The 20,295-nt window shown below is 38.0% G+C and overlaps 1 protein-coding gene and 1 non-coding gene across 8 annotated transcripts in view; one reads left to right on the plus strand and one right to left on the minus strand.

Annotated features, from left to right (window-relative positions):
- The window catches only part of SMARCA1 (SWI/SNF related, matrix associated, actin dependent regulator of chromatin, subfamily a, member 1), a 68,901-nt gene extending 51,335 nt beyond the window's left edge, over window positions 1–17,566 (minus strand). For 5 of the 7 annotated variants that reach the window (XM_043895630.1, XM_043895629.1, XM_043895634.1 and 2 more), the window contains exons 1-8: window positions 17,218–17,565; window positions 12,505–12,591; window positions 10,565–10,731; window positions 10,153–10,253; window positions 9,946–10,046; window positions 6,842–7,021; window positions 1,289–1,444; window positions 34–165 (exon numbers count right to left, since the gene is read on the minus strand). In XM_043895630.1, coding sequence (XP_043751565.1) covers window positions 34–165; window positions 1,289–1,444; window positions 6,842–7,021; window positions 9,946–10,046; window positions 10,153–10,253; window positions 10,565–10,731; window positions 12,505–12,591; window positions 17,218–17,391 — 1,098 coding nt within the window. In that variant the 5' untranslated portion in view covers window positions 17,392–17,565. Of the gene's footprint in view, window positions 1–33; window positions 166–1,288; window positions 1,445–6,841; window positions 7,022–9,945; window positions 10,047–10,152; window positions 10,254–10,564; window positions 10,732–12,504; window positions 12,592–17,217 lie in introns of all 7 variants that reach the window. The other 2 variants (XM_043895636.1, XM_043895635.1) reach the window with 1 other exon arrangement.
- On the plus strand, window positions 12,705–12,775 carry LOC122691127. Its single transcript, XR_006340362.1, has one exon. It is a non-coding gene; the product is annotated as a small nucleolar RNA SNORD112 (small nucleolar RNA).
- Window positions 17,567–20,295: the final 2,729 nt, after the last annotated feature.

Below are 20,295 nucleotides of genomic sequence, written 5' to 3' on the forward strand. Positions count from 1 at the left end.
AAATTATACTTCAAACGCACGACTTAAACTTACTTCTGCAGAATTAAAGACATCAGGCAATAAAAAGTTGAGTAGTGCCCAGAGTTCATGCAGGTTATTCTGCAAAGGTGTTCCAGTCAGGAGCAAGCGGTTAGTTGACTTAAAGTCACGAACAATCTCTGAGAGCTAGAAAAATAAGTTATGTTAACATTGTTTTATTTATCAGAATGTTCAACATTCAGTTCTTCACCCAACCCAAAACATTTTTTGAATAAAAGTTGAAATAACTATTAATCCTAGTTCAGGTGACATTGCCACAGTGAAGCATAGCTGAACAAAATATTATAGGCATTTCTACACTTACAAGAATGCAGATCACAGTCACATCTGAGACCCTTCCCCCACTTAAAAAAATTTATTTTCTTCTATTTTCAGTCCACAGAAACAGTCAGAACTCTTATGGAATCCAGGCTGGTCACTTTCCAGCATAGAATCACCTTCTCCATGCCAATCATGTTCATCCACCACACCTCACCAACTTCTAACTTGGCCTGGTCACAATTTTTAAGCACCACACCTAAGCCCGTCTTCCCGGAATATCTTATGTTAACTTTCTAAATATAAAACCACAAAAATTAAAGCACAAAAAGTAGAAATCACAGTAATCTTATCAATTAAAAGGTTCATTTTATATTGCTCTTAAATTAACAATTATTTTCTAACATGTAACCTCTTATCGAGTATTAACTACAAAAGCACCACCTGGTGATTTTGCTTCAGTTCTGTCTCTGGTTCTCCCAAAGCAGACCAGTGACCCAAAGAGAGGTTCATCATCATAACTGATGCTTTTTCTACTGTTGATGGAGTAGAATGGCAAGAAATATTGCTATTTTTCAATGTTAACACCACACACTCTAATTCACACAAGTCAGGTAATTCTAGAAAATGAGTTTTTTTCCTAATCCATACGTATACATATAAGATAGCTCCTCAATAAAAAATAAACCAAAGCAAATGACATTTGTACACCAATATTACAAAAATATTAAAACACTGTAGCATAATAGAGTTATTTAGACTGCAACAGGTATAGTAAATGAATTTTCTTTACATTAAAAATTGGGTTCAATTTTCATTTATCTTGTATTCAATCATTTAAACTCCAAAATCATTTTTAAAACTGATTTTCATTCACATTCTTTGAATAAAATCACAATCTATCACTTTTTAAATTCTGAATACAGGGAAGTAAACCAATAGATGTGGTAGTTAAAAGAAACTTTAATACAGATATTCAGAACTAGCTTACCTTAGATTTTTCATTCTTTATTCTGTGAGCCTCATCAATGACAAGGTATCGCCAGTGAAACTTTTTGAATACAGATTTTTCTTTAATTACCATCTCATAAGAAGTAACACAAACATCCCACTCTCCTGGCATCATTTCATCACGAATAAAAGCAGCCTGATGCAAAACAAAGTTCCTTATATTAGAATATGCTGACAAGATGTCACAGAATTAAAGCATCAAGAGACTATTCTAGAATCATTTGGTCTCACTCATTTTACAGATAGGAATGCTGAAGCCCAAAGGTACTTTGTGGTCAATTATCTGGATGACACGCTAATACTTCCATTAACGAAAGAGAAGCAGAGGCTTCCATTAAACAAGTACAGTATATTCAATGAACTGGAGAAGTCCGTATCACCAGATGATGACAATTACTCTTCATACCACAAGGGATCAAAAGGACACGGGCAAAAGGAACTACTTTCGGAATACCATACTCTTACCAAGCTCCAAGCACTAACCAACATGATATCATTTTAATAAATGAAAAAAGCTCAATATACATGAGTGATTCCAACCTTTTGAGATCACTCCTATGTTTCCGTCACTTTCTAGCAGGGATGAGTGATAAACTCTGTTAAAGGGTCATGAAAGCCCATTAGTGTTTTTGTGAAAGTCCTGATGTTATGAGGCTACAAATGTGATTTTATAAAGGAGGCTTGCTCTATCTACTACAGGAATCTATTTAAAAAAAGTGAGACTGCTTAAAACTATTTTTAAATCTTCATGTGGCCAATGTGCAATGTGACTGAAAGCGCTTCTAATGTGTATTAACTGAATTCCAGATCATCTCTATTATGGGTTAAAATAAAAACAAAAAGGTTAACAGGGAGCAGCAAAATCTACACTGAGAAGGGGCTGATTAGTACTATAAATCTGAAATGACAGTGCTTAAACATAACTGACTGTTCATCTCAAAGTCGTTATTTCATAAATTCAGTCATGTACCAAACATACCAGGGACACCCTCAACAAATATTCAACGAGCACCCACTATGTATAAAAGGACTGCCTGGACTGAAGGAGAGGACAGGAAAAAAGGCCTCTGTAGATCTCAGCCTCACCCTGGGAAGTGGTCATAGTCAAAAAGTTAATTAAGACATTAGGGAGTTAGAAGCAAAATAAAAAGAACCAGGGCGCCAGACCCCATCTGGTCCTGCAAATACTTTATCCTTATTAGATTTTGTGAACTACTCACTTTAATGGTTCCTCCTACATTTTCACAGAACATACACATATTTTAATTTAAATTAGCTCTGCTTTGAAACTTGTGTAACTATTTGATAGTTTCAGAGTTAAATATCGACAGAACATTCAATATCACATAATCCAAAAGTTCACATAGGTGACAAAAATTAAGGCCTTTTGAGATTCATTCAACATCACAGTCAATAGCAAAACTAGAACTAAAACCAGATCTGTTTCCATGTCCATGACCTTAGACGCCTCTAGAGTAGAAAAGGAAGGTGTCAAAAACTATGTTTGGAGGACTACCTTGGTGGTCCAGTGGCTAAGACTCTAAGCTCCCACCGCGGAGAGTCCAGGTTCAACCCCTGGTCAAGGAACTAGATTCCACATGCCTGCAACTAAAGATCCCACATGCCTGCGACTAAGATCTTGCTTGCCATAGCTAAGACCAGGTGCAGCCAAATAAATAAAACATTTTTTTAAAAGAGAATCACGTTTAGGAATCATACCTCTAAATACTTCAGAACTACATTAGCTTCAAATAGGATCATGATTTTCTCAAATAATTTCCTACCTCAATTAAACACTTACTGTAGCCTACATCAAATATTTTATTACCAAATTGACCTCATAAAATGTTTACAGAAGGCCAGGAAAGTAAAAAGACCCAATATATCTATCCCATGCAGTACAAGTGTTCAAATCTGTCTATAAGTAATGTTCCAGAATTTCTCTATACATAATGACATCAATCTTTAAGTGTTGCATATGGCACATTAATTATTTATGTAATTAACAATTACTGGTTCTCAAACTCTTTGACCATGGCCCACAGTAGAATTGTGTTTTAGGTTGCAATTTGGTATACATATGTGTTTGAGGACATGTTTTTAGAAAGAAACAATACATATTACATATTTTCACTCCTATTTTCTATTCTATCCTATCTCAATGTTTCCAAAAATTGGCACCACCCACTAAGCTGAATCCCAACACATTAATGAGTGGTAATTTGTAAAACGCCAACTTTGAAGGTTAGTTTTCATGATTAAGTTTTTGAAGTCTCTAGAAGAATTTCAACCTCCCATGGGGTAGAGGTAGGGCGTGCTAAGTCTCTTCAGTCACGTACGACTCTATGCAACTCTATGGGCTGTAGCCTGCTAGACTCCTCTGTCTGTGGGATTCTCCAGGCAAGAATACTGGAGTAGATTCCCATGCCCTACTCCAGGGGGTCTTCCCAACCCAGGGATCAAACTCATGTCTCAGTCTCTTGCACCATCCTGCATTCTTTACCACTAGTGCCACCTGGGAAGTCCAGGAGTGGTAAAGAGATAGGGCACACTCTCCGACATAAATCACAGCAGGATCCTCTATGACCCACCTCCCAGAGTATTGGAAATAAAAGCAAAAATAAACAAATGGGACCCAATTAAACTTAAAAGCTTTTGCACAACAAAGGAAACTATAAGCAAGGTGAAAAGACAGCCTTCTGAACGCGAGAAAATAATAGCAAACGAAGCAACTGACAAAGAATTAATCTCAAAAATATACAAGCAACTCCTGAAGCTCAATTCCAGAAAAATAAATGACCCAATCAAAAAATGGGCCAAAGAACTAAACAGACATTTCTCCAAAGAAGACATACAGATGGCTAACAAACACATGAAAAGATGCTCAACATCACTCATTATCAGAGAAATGCACATCAAAACCACAATGAGGTACCATTTCACACCACTCAGAATGGCTGCTATCCAAAAGTCTACAAGCAATAAATGCTGGAGAGGGTGTGGAGAAAAGGGAACCCTCTTACACTGTTGGTGGGAATGCAAGCTAGCACAGCCACTATGGAAAACAGTGTGGAGATTCCTTAAAAAACTGGAAATAGAACTGCCATATGACCCAGCAATCCCACTCCTGGGCATACACACAGAGGAAACCAGAATTGAAAGAGACATGTACCCCAATGTTCATCGCAGCACTGTTTATAATAGCCAGGACATGGAAGCAACCTAGATGCCCATCAGCAGACAAATGGATAAGAAAGCTGTGGTACATATACACCATGGAATATTACTCAGCCATTAAAAAGAATACATTTGAATCAGTTCTAATGAGTTGGATGAAACTGGAGCCTATTATACAGTGAAGTAAGCCAGAAAGAAGAACACCAATACAGTATACTAATGCATATATATGGAATTTAGAACGATAGTAACGATAACCCTATATGCTAGATGGCAAAAGAGACACAGATGTATAGAACAGTCTTTTGGATTCTGTGGGAGAGGGCGAGGGTGGGATGATTTGGGAGAATGGCATTGAAACATGTATATTATCATATATGAAATGTATCGCCAGTCCAGGTTCGAAGCATGAGAGAGGGTACTTGGGGCTGGTGCACTGGGATGACCCTGAGGGATGGGATGGGGAGGGAGGTGGGAGGGGCGTTCAGGATGGGGAACACATGTACACCCATGGCAGTTTCATGTCAATGTATGGCAAAACCACTACAATATTGTAAAATAATTAGCCTCCAATTAAAATAAATAAATTTATACTTAAAAAAAAAGAAAAAAAAGAGAGAGAGGGCAGTAACCAATTAAATCCACTCTTTCTTGAAAACTCCCAGAGACACTTCATGGAGCCCATGGATTCCATATAATAAAATCGAAAACCACTGGCATACATGTTGGTGATGGACAGGAAAGCCTGGTGTGCTGCAGTCCACGGGGTCGCAAAGAGTCAGACGCAACTGAGCAACTAAACTGACTTAAGACATGATGAAAACACAAGCCCAGATATTTCTCAATATCTATGATCTTCAAGAAAATTACAGCAAAACAAATCAATAATTTGGAAATACAAAATTTTTATAAGGAATGGTATTACATTTAAATAATAGCAGTGATCAGAAAGAGTTCTAAGTGACTAATTTGCTACTGGAAAATATGAAGCATAGGGAAGAATCAAGCCTATAATTCTAAATTTATGAGCTCAGTATTTCAATATTTAAATTATTTATAAGTTAAATTTAAATAAATTTAAGTAATTTTTCTTCAAGCAAAATGATAAGAATAAACTTACATAATTCATTATGTTACCAGTCTTTTGAGAATATCTTTTGATAACCTATCTAAATATGTAAAATAGAATAAATCTTTACTCCAAACTATGTTCTCTGGAGGCAAAATAAAGACCAAGTTTAATAATATGCTTTCTAAGCTGATTATTCATTTTGGTATTTTTGCATAATTCATTATTTTTAGATTAATTCAACAGTCCTAAAATAATTGTAGCCTACTAGATTGACAAATAGTTAATTTAAACAAGAACCCTTAATTTCTAATATTTTCTAAGAATGTATGCAGACACCTATTCTTCTATTCAAAGATCAAAACTGAAAGCTGTGTCTATGCATAAACACAAAACACAAGGTTCTCCGTACAAGGATAAAAGATTCCATTCACGTGTGTCTGCATGTGCATGTGTGGATGTAAACAAGTCAAAGTCAAAAGTAAAAAAATTAAACTGAAATGCAAATTCATACACTTTTGGCATCAAAATAGCACAAATGATAGAATCACTGATAAAACAGATGGTCAATAAAATAAGATTTTTTTAAATAAAAAGTCACTCAGTGCAACTCAAAAGTGCTTAGATTAATGAGCTAGTTAAAAGTAAATGCAAATAAGCATAATAATGGATTTTCTGTTACAAATAGGTAATACATCTACCTCAGAAGAGTGTTGTGAGAATTAGCTCAATTAATATATTAAAAGTGCTTACCTGGTACAGATGAACTTATCTGAAAGCAGAAATTGAGACACAAATGTAGAGAACAAACATATGGATACCAAGGAGGGAAGCGGGGGTGGGATGAGTTGGGATATTGGGATTGACATATATACACCCCTATGTATAAAATAGATAACTAATGAGAACCTACTATAGAGCACAGGGAACTCTATTCAGTGCTGTGTGGTGACCTAAATGGGAAGGAAATTTTAAACAAAGAGAGGGGATATATGTATACATATAACCGATTCACTCTGCCGTACAGCAGAAACACAACACTGGAAAGCAACTATATTCCAATTTTTAAAAAATGTATAGGTACATTGACAGAGATACACACAAATGTCAATAACAAGAAATAATGTGGTATTTAAAAAAAGCACTTACAAAAGAATCTAACACAGAGTAAGCACAACTTAAGTGTTCTTCAGTAGTAGTCAACTCAAATGTCTTTTATAGCAACAAAATTTAACCCCAGAAATGTTGTTATTCTTGATTGCCTTTTAAAACCTGTTTCTCACTTACTCTCGCATCCTTGTCTCCAACGAAACAAATAACACGAAGAGATGGGACCCATCGCTTAAACTCGTTCATCCAGTTGTGTAAAGTCGACTTTGGAACTAAAACCATGTGAGGTCCAGGAATGTTTCGGTAATGTTTCAGGTAACCAAGCAAAGCAATCGTTTGTAAAGTCTTACCAAGACCCTGCATTATCATCACAGAGAAAAAAATCCATAATCACTTTTTATTTAATGAAACATTTGTTAGTAGCAACATTACAAAAGATATCTGCCAAATATCTCACATTGGGAAAAGTTAAAAGACTTTTTTTTAAAATGAATAACCATTCCAATTCAATACTTTGGCTGAGCACAAAAAGCAGCCAAGAACTTGCAGTTAGAAAGTTGCTCAACAAAGCAATTTTCTATTTAGGAGACTTTTACTCCTAAAGGAGTAAGCAACCCCTATCATTTTTTCTACTCGTTTGCAAAATTAGGAACTTTGTGTATTTCACAAAGACACATTTCCTTTATCAGCCTGCTTGGTGTTAGTGGTGGTGGTAACGTTGGACACACGTAGCCCTCCAGGCTCCTCTGTCCATGGGACTTCCCAGGCAAGAATACTGGGATGGGTTGCCACTTCCTTCTCCAGGGGATCTTCCCAACCCAGGGGTTAAACCCGCATCTCCTAGGTCTCCTGCACTGCAGGCGAATTCTTTACAGACTAAGCCACCAGGGAAGCCCAGTCAGCCTGCTTAGATACCACTCTTTCTTTCCCATTGCCCTCAACATCATTACAGCCCAGGTTTGAAATATTCAGACTCTGCATCTCAAGAGGTCTATAGCTCTATACTCGCATCTCATACACTTGAAGACCTAAGGAATCATAAGGGAACAAAACATAAAAGAACTTTGCAGCCAGAAAGGAACCTAGGAATCACCTAGTCCAGATGACTTTTTAAGAAAAATAATATACTGAACACCCATGAACCCACTACCTAACCTACGGGAAAAGGAACTATGTTCTATGTCACACAACCTTTTAAAACACTTTCTGACTTTGTCTCTAGTCAAGGTATATATTTCTTTTATAAACCTAAGCTAAAAGCTATTTTTATAGGCTTTATCCTGCCTGACATTTTACTTATGAGATGGGTTTTATGGATGCTATTCATTAAAATCTTAAAATGAAAAAAAAATCTTAAAATGTTTATACTCCTTAACCAAGTAATTCTGCTTCTAGAAATACTATGGAAATAATCTGAGAGGTGCAGAAAACTAAATTACAAGGGTCCTCATAACAGTATTATTAGACATCAAGTAGATATATATATATATATCGACCAATATATACTATATACATATATATTATACATACTATATATATATAATACATCAACCAATCCATATGAAATGAATAAAATTATGTTACCTTCCTAGAATTAATTATCATGCAGTAATTAACAATTATTTTCACCAAAATGTTTTAATTATGTGGAAAATATGTACAAATGTGAAGAAATCAGAATACTAAATCATATATACAATATGACCTCAAATATGAAAAATAAATAAAACCAGAGGAAAAAGGCTAAAAAGAAATATGCAAACTGTTACGTATTGTTGTTTCTAGGTAATAAAAATAAAACTTACTTTAAATTTTTTCCTGATTTTTTTCCCAAATTTTCTAGCATCATTAAACTTTCTCCTTTTTAATAATTAAAATATAACTGGTATCGGCATAAATTCAATATGAAAGATCTTTAGTTAATTCCTGTTTAGACAGGCTGCAGCCAAGAGGAGCTTGGGGCAAATAATCCTAGTCTTTCCCTTGTCCTGGAGAAGGAAATGGCACCCTCCTCTGGTATTCTTGCTTGGGAAATCCCATGGACAGAGGAGCCTGGGGGGCTACAGTCCATGGGGTTGCAAACAATTAACTAAGCTCCTTCCTGCCTGAGCTGACTGCAGTTTTCAACCCAGAATACTAAACGTAAGGAGTTCCAGACCCTGGATTTAAAGGACCTGCCACACACCTACCAGTTGCTTAGCCAGGGATGAGTACTTATGGAACCAACTACTACACTACAAGCTATGGAGCATAAATAGTCATGTGGCTCATATGGACAAGTGATTGCAAATATGGCTCTGGAGTCATAAATAGGAGTATCACTGCCCTGTCTTAACCCACACCGTATACATTTGGTCTTAAAATGTCAAACCAAGTCTTCATATACTCCTCTGACCTCCTGAATTAGCATTTTAAATGGCCTTACTTTTTCTCTTTGGTCATTTTTTTTTTTCACACAGTGCGCCCTCAGAATCCACAGCTTTCACATCCAGGTATTCAACCAACCGCAGATCAAAATCCCCAGAGGGCCCAACTGTGCTATGCCATTCTACATGAGGACTTGAGCTTCCACAGATTTTGATATCCACGGGGAGTCCCTGAACCAATCTACCCCGTATATGGAGGGACGACTATACCTCCCATCAATTCTCAGCTCATTTCCTGACCCAGCTGGCACTCTACTATATCAAGACTCAATACTGCTCTTCACTTTTTTGTTCTTTATTCCATCTATTCACACTTTGTTTGATCACACACAGAGGCATTTACATTCACTCATGCATGCATTCATTCATTTAGCGTTTGGCTTTTAGCCCCACCTCAGTCCCAAAAGGATTTCAGGTAGCCTACAATGAAAACATGGAACATAAATTAATGGTCAAAGAGAAATAAAGAGGGCCAAGGAAAGTAAAAGGTAAAGAATAGGAAAAGGCACAAAAGACACAATGGCAGACCATTAAAAGTTACACAGATGTTCCATTTCGGCATTCACTATAGTTCTGAGCTCCTTGGAAACCAAAGTGCGAATATCGACAAAAGTACAAGGAGGTTTTTTTTTAATACCATTTGAGGAAATTTCAATAACAAATCTGTGGGGCCTGTGAAAGCATATGTTCCAGAGGTTAAACAATTCTAGACTTTACAAATACCTTGTATGTTACAGCTAAATAAAACATCTAGCCCCCAAACTCTGGGGCGGGTGGGAATTTCAGCTCGGGTATTTCAAATTTACATAAAATTATTGATAAATGAGAATGTGTTTTTAGCTACCAACTCCTTACCATTTCATCAGCCAAAATACCGTTGACTCCATTTTCATACAAAGAGATCAACCAGTTCAGTCCTCGAATCTGATAATCTCTCAGTGGTCCTCCTTTCACATCTGAAAAAAAAAAATCAAGGCTCACATACTTTCATTAGTACAACCAAGTAAAATTTTTCTAAAACTAAACTGAAAACAAAAAACATCAATATGATGAGGTACTTACACGAAGGTGACACTTCAAATCTAACACACACATTAGATGTTTTCCGACTCTCTGAGAGGAGCTCTTCATCTTCTTCTTGTTCTGTGCGCCTGTGACGGTAGCTGAAACAGAAAAAGAAATATCTTCATATTCAATCCAAATGCTAAGGTGTCAATTAAGTCAGTATATTCTGTTAATATCTTTTATGAAAAAAAAAAGTTATCTAGAGTCTTGCATAAAAGTTGATAAAACCAGCTGACATTTTTATTGGTTGACTTCTATTGAGAAAAAAAAATATTGTCTCTAAAACATATTTACACAGGTGATAACCTTGTTTTTTGGATATAACATCACACTAAATACATGAAGAAGGAAGGCAAGTATGAAGGGCAGGAGGAAAGGAGGGAAGAAAGTTAGAGAGATGCCAACATACTCTCCAACAGAAATTAAGCTCTGCTTGTCATCTTTCTTTATTCGAGGGCGTCCCAATTTCATGTTCAGAGGAGATGTTGGAGATTTCTGTGCTGAAGGTTGAATGAAATGTGCAAAAAGCTCTGTCTGCTTCAGTAAAAATTCAAATCTCTTTGCTCGATCTGCTTTCTAATTTACAAGACAAAAGAAAAAGTAATGATTTCCTTTTGTGTTCTTTCAAAATTTAACAAATACACACATTGCAATTAATTTGTACTACACTCTAAGTACTTTAAACATACTAACTCATTTAATTCTTTTAATAAATCTATGAGGTAGGTACTAGTATTATCCCCATTTTACTGACGATAAAAAATAAAACTGAGGCCCACAGAGGGTAAGTAACTTGCCCAAGCTCCCACAGCTAATAAGGAGAATTTGGAAATGGTATTTTCAGATTGTCTGAATAGAAGCCAAGTGATCCGACAGGCTTAATAAATGCCTCAATAATAAGTATTCTGCTTAAAGTATTGGGGTCAAAAAGCAAATTCTGAATGGTTTGGAAAGCCAAGAATTTTCATCTAGAAATAATTTAAAACTCAGAATATAGTGTCATCTTCTCTCAAAATATTTTCAATGATTTGGTACAATACATTTCTCTCTTCAAGTATAGTGATCTGCAGAATTGTGGTTTATGCTAAAAGTATATAAAGTTTCTCCCGAAAGTGAGGACTTAAGAGAAAAAATATACACACACACATATAACTGAAACAGTTAATACACATTAGCAATTCAAAAGTGTATGTTATAAATTCTAAATAAATTTTAAAAGGTCATATAGCTTATACAAATAAATGCAATAAAATTTTTTCACTAAAAACATCTTAAAAGATCAAAAGACTATTTATAATTCTGGATAAAGAAAAAAACAAAGGTGATTTTTTAATTCCCAGTCACTTTCTAACCACAGGGTAGACAATATTTGATTACCAATGAAGGATGCATAATTAATAACATAAGAATCTTCCAAGAATTCATTACCATAAATACAAGAATTAGACAAATACATTCAGGCCAGTAGCTGGAAGGAGGCCAAAATCTTTCCATTTTATGTTATCCTCACTGGAATGTTGTTTCTAGAGTTGTTAAAACATTAACTTGTCCACGTTAGATGTGGCCTTAAGTGTTAAGGCACTGAGTTCTGTAAAATCACTACAAACGACCAAAAAATGTACTTCATCTCTACTTACTTTCAAAAACAACCCCTTGACAAAAAAAAAATTCAGTTACAACTACCCATTTATTTCTCTTTTCAGTTAACCAAGTTCACTGGTTTTGAAAAATCCCAAGGCATAAAAGTCCAGTTAAAATTAAAGCTAAAATATGGGTTTTGGTGAGGTAAAAATAAATAATGAAATGTACAGCAAAGCACTAGGTAGGTATATCTAAGGTTATATTGCTTAAATGTGTAATATTTTCATACACTGGGCAATTAGCCTTCCCTCAAAAAGATATATTACATGTTTCATAATATGGAGCATTCATTCACATATCCAGAGCAAAGAGAGAGAGAGGAAAAAAAATACCAGGCTGGTTTTGTGACCTGCTTTCTCTCAGCCATACTGATATTGCCACTTATATTTTCACTTTGTGGATAAAATATTTCTAGCATAAAACATCCTATTATGGGGTAAAGAGGGCTAAACAAAAATGAAGAGATGTGGCTTCTGGTCTCAACTATTCCATATCATTTCTCTGATACTCTATTTCCTCATCTGAAAATGAGGAGATTCATTTATCCAACAAAAATCTATTATGATGGATTATATATTAAATTACTTTTTAATTCTAAAGTCTATGATTCTGTATTCATCATATACACACATGTATTTTTTAATCTTTCACATCTCCTCTATAAAAATCAACTACTGTATTCACTCTTCTACCCAAGAACATATTTACCATTTTCTCTTCATATTCTGGATCCATTTCCTTTTCAGATTTAGAAGCTTTAACAGCAAGTTTGAGTTGAAATGGAGAAACGTTTTTCTAGAATTTCAAAGAAAATAAATCATCAAATTGCAAAGCAAGGTCAGCATTCTCATTTGAAGAAAATAAAAAGTAATTAAATACTAAATAAATAAATCCACATGGGCCATGCATGGACCAATGATGAGAGCATGTCATGAACAGGGCTTATGATTAATCCAGTTCTGTGCACCTGAGGTCCAATTAAAAAAAATCCAAAGAATTGTAAAGCCAGAGAAATAATACTAATTAAAATAAAAACCAAAAGGTGGGAAAATGAGCCTTTTCACCTATTGTGTAAAGTGAAAGAAGTGCATAACCACTCAAGAAGAGATTCAAAACCTAGGATATTTTCAACCACAAACCAAAGAATTCAAGGAAAGTAAATATTAATTCTCAAAGGTGCTTCTTTATGTAATGGAAACAAGCCAAACTTTCATGAGAAAAGACTGTGGTTTCTGCTCCTGAAAAGATGTAATTTTTTAATATTGTTTTTATATTTTAATTGTAACATTAAAACTTTTATGTACTGCAGTATGATCATTTATATTTGACACAATGAAACAGTAGTTTCAAACTTCTGGTTTATGTTAATTTTCTCCAACTGGACAGAAAACCTTTTAAAAGTATATACATGAATATCTTGTAGAAGCAGTTTCTCAGGGCTATTAATTATTAACCTTTGATATTTAAAACACTGTAATTTAATGAATAGTAACATAAATCAGCTACTTAAAAATACTGAAATTATCTAGGGGGTTATGTCAGGTACCCTATCCTTTTTAAAGACAAGCTTGTACTTATAAACAGATATGTAGAATATACCTCCATCCCTGAAAGAAATCAAGAAATAAAATAATAAAAATATAAATCTACCCATTAGTACCAAAGTGGAGGGCATTTGAGTTTTAACGCAGACTGCAAAGTCAAAACACAAATCTGTGAAAACTAAAGAAATTATGTCCATTTGAGCATGACTTTTAACAGCATGTTCCTAAAAGCTTGGGTCATAAATCAATAGAAGAATGTGATCTTAAACAAGAAAAATCTGGCTCCGGTAGTTAATAAATGTTTTCTAACATTTACTAAAATTTCTATTTTGAGGAAATCCAAACTAAGATTATGGAATTTGACCCTGATCAGGGTTCTCCTTTGGAGCACTGATTAGATACTGTCCAGTTATTCTTAGCCCCAATAACAGCCGTCTTGATTTACAGCATCTCATACGTATATATGTGGGATGTTTTGAATGTAATTATGGATGGATGAGAATAGATACTCAAATGCCCTCAATACCACACTTTCAAACTGTCACATATGCTAGAAACCCTCTTTTATTTTCAAAGCAAAAAGTAAAGAAAATTGGATAAGAAAATCCTTTATCGTTCCTTGAAAAGCTAAATGAAATCTACTTTACAAGTTTCAAAAATTACCTCTCCTCAAATACCTAAGTATGTATCTAATAATGTGGAATGCAAATTTCACTTACAGAAAACTAAAGCTTTACTATTCGAAAAACACTTGTTACTTTTTCCTTATCTTGTAGTAGAATATCATAAAATTTTAATTATATGATAATTAAAATTCCTAATCGTGAGCATTGCCATTTAAAGCAGTAGGCAATTACTTAATTGGCACTATCTTTCACAAATTTTAAAATATCTACCTTCAAAATCTTCCCATTTTTGTATGTGTATGTTTTTGCAAATGTACCTCTCATCCCAGGAAATATAAAAGGTGACTAAGATATTCTAATGAATTCCTTATGGGTTTTCTCATCTGGTAGTCTAGATGCTATAAGAATGCAACACAAGGTCACCAAGATGTCCTGTTTTAAAGACCATGACCTTTTTCTTGACATTTTCATTACCAAAAATACCAACTCCAATTTTCATGGCGTTGGGTTATCCAACTGTCACTTAGAAAAAGGAAGTTCAAGAACCAGAAGGTAAAAAAAAAAAGAACCAGAAGGTAAGCAAAAATACCCTTCTTAGCTAAATTTCAGAAGACAATCCACTCTCATCTACTTTATGCATCATGAAAATGCTCTCATTCAGAGACTATTTTATTTAATATACACACAATTTCAGCATGATTGATAATCTGGCTTCCCATTCTACAGAGAGTAAAAGCAGCAGCAAATGACTTGGGAACCACCACTTGAAGAAGACACCCTGGCAACAGCAAGGGGAATGGCCAAAGCCAGGGACTGAAACTTCAGTTCCACTGCAGGAATAGCCCTTCTGCTGGGCTTTCAGGTGATTTCCCTCCCCCTGGTGGGTCACTTGTAATTCTGTATTTTACATTTGTTTTATTTGAAATGTTTTGTTACATCTACGTCCTTTATCATAACAGAGGATGAGATGGTTGCATGGCATCAACAACTCAATGGACATGAGTTTGAGCAAACTCCGGGAGATGGCCAAAGACAGGGAAGTCTGGCACGCTGCAGTCCATGGGGTCACAAAGAGTTGGACACCACTGAGTGACTGGGCAACAGTCTGACAATTGAGGGAGGAGACTGAAAAATTATGAAAAAAAAAATCAACACAATATTGAAGTGTCTGGGAGATGGTTATTTAATTGAGGGGAAACAACCTCTTAGGTCTTAAATGCCTTTGTATCACTGTCAGAGTGCAATAACTGACACACATAAGAAAAAGGCATTTAATCTGCACTTTTAGGACACCAGTTAAGGCATCAAGGCAGCGTGTAAATATTTAGAATGGGGGGAGGTACCAGATTACTTTATTTGAAGGAATGGTACAAATGAAAGCACTTAAGCAGATGTTTTGGCTATTCAGATTTTCAAGGAAAAATTGAAAATAAAAAAGAAGCAGTGACTAAAGTAGTAAACTTCAGATATCCAGGAAGTAAGTTCCAGGCAGCATCTCATTTCCCTGTGCTGAACGGACAAATGAGGTACTATTAGGGCAATTTCTGATGAGGCCACAGAGTTACATCAATATCTATGCCTCAACTCAGTGATTATACAGGTTTTCTATTGATTCCCAATCTCTTCATAAGCCAAAAAATTTAATACACCCTGGAGATTCGAGAACCTTGATTGCCGTACAAAAGACAGGTGAGCACTTACATTCGTCCAGTCTAGGGAATAAAAGGCACCTAGACACGCTGCTGAAATTTCCCAACATTGATTTATATTGATGCTTGCTATTTGGCCCAGCTTTAATCACTGATATTGTCTTACCGATCAAGTACCACACAGATCTTAAAATGCGTATGTTTTCTATGGTTTTCACTTAGCACTACAATTGTCTTTCTGTTTAGTCAACCTTGTAATAGTAAAATATGTCACTTAAGCAACTGCTGAATTTAAAATTACTCTAATTCAGAGCGAAAGGTGTTAATGTCCCTCAAAAGCTTTTCATTTGGTCGTATAGTATCATATAATGATTCAGACAAAGCCACTGGAGATCGCTAAAGCATAATTCTCATTACCTACCTTTTTTTTTTAAATTGCGATATGTCTACTCGTAAATGGAAAAAAATCCAGCCATAAGCAATTTTATTATACATGAAACATCCTTATGCCCCATCCTATTCTTTATCTTAATTTTTCAGCGAGTTTCCTAGTTTTTATTTGCACGTCTCGGTCCATACGACATATGCCTTACGGAGATAATACATATTTTTCTGGATCTGGCTTTAATAGGTGTCAGAGCGGTCCCCTTATGTACTAGTAGCAGCACTTCATTCTGGCGAGGCTGAGTTTTAAAAAAATTAAAAAAAAAAAAAAAAAAACCTGCTTGTGTCCAGGAGCCAGCAGCGCCCACTAGGAAAGAGAGGCGGAAGCCTGGAAGGCTTGGGGCCGGATTGGGGGACCATTTGGGTGGCCCTGGAGTGAAACACTATACCGTCGGGGGCGGGGCAGGAGAGGGTGAGGGTGCACACGTTGGAAATTTTCCTAAGTCAGCGTTCACGGTGCCTCAGTTTGGGGTTTGGATTGGAAGGGGGCGGGGGTACAACGCCGAGAGCTCATTTTCTCGGGGTGACACCCCCGCCTCACTCAGCAGGCGGGGACCAAACGAACAAGAGATGATTTTTTTTTCTTTTTTTCCCTGCCACCCAAGGGGCCGACACTGCCAATCAAAGATGGAAAAGTCTCTCCTCTCGTCCTCCGCCTCCCCACCACCGGCACCTGGAAATTCAAATTTTAAAAAAATAAGCCTCCAGCAAAACCCCTTTTGCGCGAGTGTGGGATTGAAGGGCCCAGATTTCCCAGGCAGAGGCCGACGGGAAGAGGGGGAGAGAGAGCGAGAGGAGAGGGAGAGGCGGAGGCTTTTTCCTGCACGGCCCCATCCCCCACCCCGTTACCCCAGTTCCGGGAACGCGAAGGGGGCCGGGGGCTGTTGGGGGGCTCCCCAGCCCCCCAGCCCCGGGATAACGGGAACCAGCCACCCCGCGCCGCGCCCGCGCCCCGCCCCCGCCCTCCCGGCGGCGAGAAGGGAAGGGGGAGGGGAGCGAAGCCGAGACTGTTCCGCCGCCCCCACCCCGCGCGCCCGCCGCCCCCAGCCCCGCCGAGCTCTGCGGGTACCTGTCGGCGCCCAAAGGTCAAGGTTTGGGCCCCTCGGAGGGGCCCGGCGCGGGATTTGTCCACCGCATACACACCCCCTTCCTATTTACCTCCTTCTTCTTCTCGTCCTTCTCCGTGGCCACGGTGGCTTCGGTGGCCGCGGCGGCCGCTCCCTCCTCCTTAGAGGTGGACGGCCCCGGCTGATCGTCCTCTACGAGCACGATCGCGGCGGTCGCATCAGAGGCTGCCACGGTGCCCGCCACTGCGGCGGTGTCCGGCTCCATGGCGTTGGAGCGGGAACGAGGAGGGGGACGAGCAAGGGGACGAGGGCTCCGGGGCGGCGGCAGTGTCTGCACTGGAACGAGCTGGATGGAGCAGGGGTGGGGAATCACTCGCTTCCAACCCCTTCGTTCGGGCCCCCCTTCTTTAAATAACCCTCAACCCTGCCCCACTTCCGTCCACCCACCCTACGTCATGGCCTCCCCCCGTCACCCTCCCCCCTTCCTCCGCCCCCCCCCCCCGAACGATCGCGAGACTCCCCCTCCCCACTCGGAGCCCGAGCGGCCCCGCACGACCAACTGTTGCCTGAGCGTGGGGCGCGGACAGGGGTGGGGGCGGGAACCCACAGCCCGCGGCCCCCTGAAAATCTCGTTCCCCACACGCCCCCAACAGCCAGCCCGAGCTCCCCTCGCAGATGTGTGCAGAAGGAATCCTCTTCCCCTTAAATCTGCTCTTTGTACCTCGGGGCGCTCTCCCCTTCTTGCACAAAGAACTTTTCCTCTGCTCGTAACTCTACCGTAGAAGGTCTGTCTCACCATTGCAAGCCCAGAGCCCCTCACGGGACTGCCCTTTCCGAGGTTCCCAAAGGGGAACTGGTGGTGCCTTCCCCACCTTTGTAAGTTCTGCAAAAGAAGCATTCCTTGAATCTCTTGATTGCAGCCGCAGATGTTCACTTAGAAGGCAGAGCGTGACTCGATCTGTTTTCAACTCTGCTATCTCTTAGATGGCCAGGGTACAGAAGCCCTTCTTTTGCGTTCACTCCTGAATTTTAAAAGTCCTGGGGGACAAGGTCAAGGTCCCCACAGAACCTGGGGCAATTCATGTTAGGTGCCTGATATTAATAATTAGATTGAGTTATTGTGGGGGGTTTTTGTTTTATTCATATCCCTGTTGTTATTTAGTAGTAAGTCAACACCAATCATATGCAAGATCGTGGGTACAAAGGAATTTCGTAAAGGGTATGCAAATATCAGTTATTAAATATTATTGTTTCTGTTTCTCCTCACCCATTTATTTTGATCAATAACAGAAAGATTTACATCTTAGTCTTAAAATTCAGTCATTAGGGAAAAAAGATAACAAAACATATAGAACACAGTATACCAAGCAACAATCACAAAACTAAAATTTCCAAAAAGAAGCAAGTATTTTCCAAAGTGGAAAGAAGTCATGATTAATTTCCCTCAACACACCTTCCTAAATTATGAATCTGAAATCGAGTGTGATTTCTGCAAAAAGCAGGAAAGCACACAATTACCCCCCAAATACATCCCTTTCTCCTTGGGATAGTACCCTAAATTCATTTTTTGTTTTAAAGCTGTGACTCGTTAATGTCCAAAGGCCATGTGACATTTCGGCTATTGTTGATCATTTACACCTTAGTGTGAATGAGTGTGAGATCCTGTCCTGGGACTGGTTTTGAACAGAGAAAAGGAAAGAGCAAAGAGCAAAACACAGAAGATGGAAGGAGTGTGCCGCTGAGAAGAAAGGACAGGCTGGTGGTGCTAGCTTTTCTCTGATTTTACTTTCATTATGTTCTCCTCATTTACTTTAGATTTTGCCCCTAGTGCCTACATTTCTCACCCTGAAGTACACATGTGTACTATCCAACAGGTATATAGAGTCTCAATATTAAAAATCGTTCCTTTTTCTGAAGCATCAACTGCAATCCAAAAGTGGGATGGAATTAATTTACTTGACAGGTCATTCTAAACACTATTTTTTTAATTAAAATGTGCAAATGTATTAAAGAATGAACTGCAGAGTTTGAAGTGTCTCCAAATGATAGTTTGAAACTTCTAATTGAATATCCTACCCCTTCCCCACTAGCTGTTCAACTCACTAAGTTGTCTGGTGGGAAAATTCAAGAAGCACGGAAAGAGAAGGATGCTATAGTACATGGACCCACCTGACTTGAGAAGGACCCTTCCAGACAAGGGCAATGGAAGAGTTCTTTATCACCAAATTGCAGCTATGGGAGGATAGAATTCCCCTTTTCATTGCCTGGGGCATCCACAAAGAAAGTCTCAAGAAACATTCCTTGTGTATTGATGTGTTCCTGCTTGCAAGAGTACTTTATTCGATTGATTTTCTCATTTCCAGGGTATGGTATTTCAGTTAAAGTAGTGGTCTAAATGCACTTTTGTGAGGAGATGTGGGGAACTCACATACTTTCATAACACCTTTTCTGTGGGAACATGTGTTCCCAGTTCCGAAAAAAAAAAGAATTTAGAAATTAATTTGGGGTAACAAAACATATTTGTATTTGGCAATTTTCCATGTATGTATTATGTGATCCTTCCTTTGCAAGATGACGTGGCTGAAAGTGCTACCAAGTATAAGTTTCGCTGGAAAGGTCAAAGCTTGGTCCACAGACCTTGCCACCGGATTCATGTAAATATTGCCCTTTGGCTTGTGGCAACAACTGCTATTTACAGAGCATGTACTATCCTTATTTGCAAATCTGCCTAAAATTCATTATCTGTAGACTTTGTTCTCGAGTCACCTTGTTTCTGATCCTACTCAGCACCTTGCCCTGTCTGTTCCTACTTTCCCCTATTATGTCTTTTCATTTGAAATGTTCTTGAATTGCTCTTCCCTGTTGAGGCTGTAGAGCAAGGCAAGTTTTTATAGAGAACCGTGGAGTCATCTTTGAGAACCTCAAAATGAATCCTAGTCCATAAGACAGGACAATATGTCCATTTTGGCCAACAGTGAACATTGTAGAAGTTATCCAATAGTCATTTTCACATAGCCAAAACTTGTTTACTAGCTCCCAGAATGTGTGTCCAGTGGTGCTTTTAAATGCTTTCATAAAGTTCATAAAGGCAAGGTCAAGGGCTTGGTGTTCCTTCTCTATCCTATATCTGAAATTCATCACTGAAACCACAGTATGCCAAGAACCACAT

Source organism: Cervus elaphus, chromosome X, assembly GCF_910594005.1.
Source record: "Cervus elaphus chromosome X, mCerEla1.1, whole genome shotgun sequence".
Lineage (NCBI taxonomy): Eukaryota > Metazoa > Chordata > Mammalia > Artiodactyla > Cervidae > Cervus > Cervus elaphus.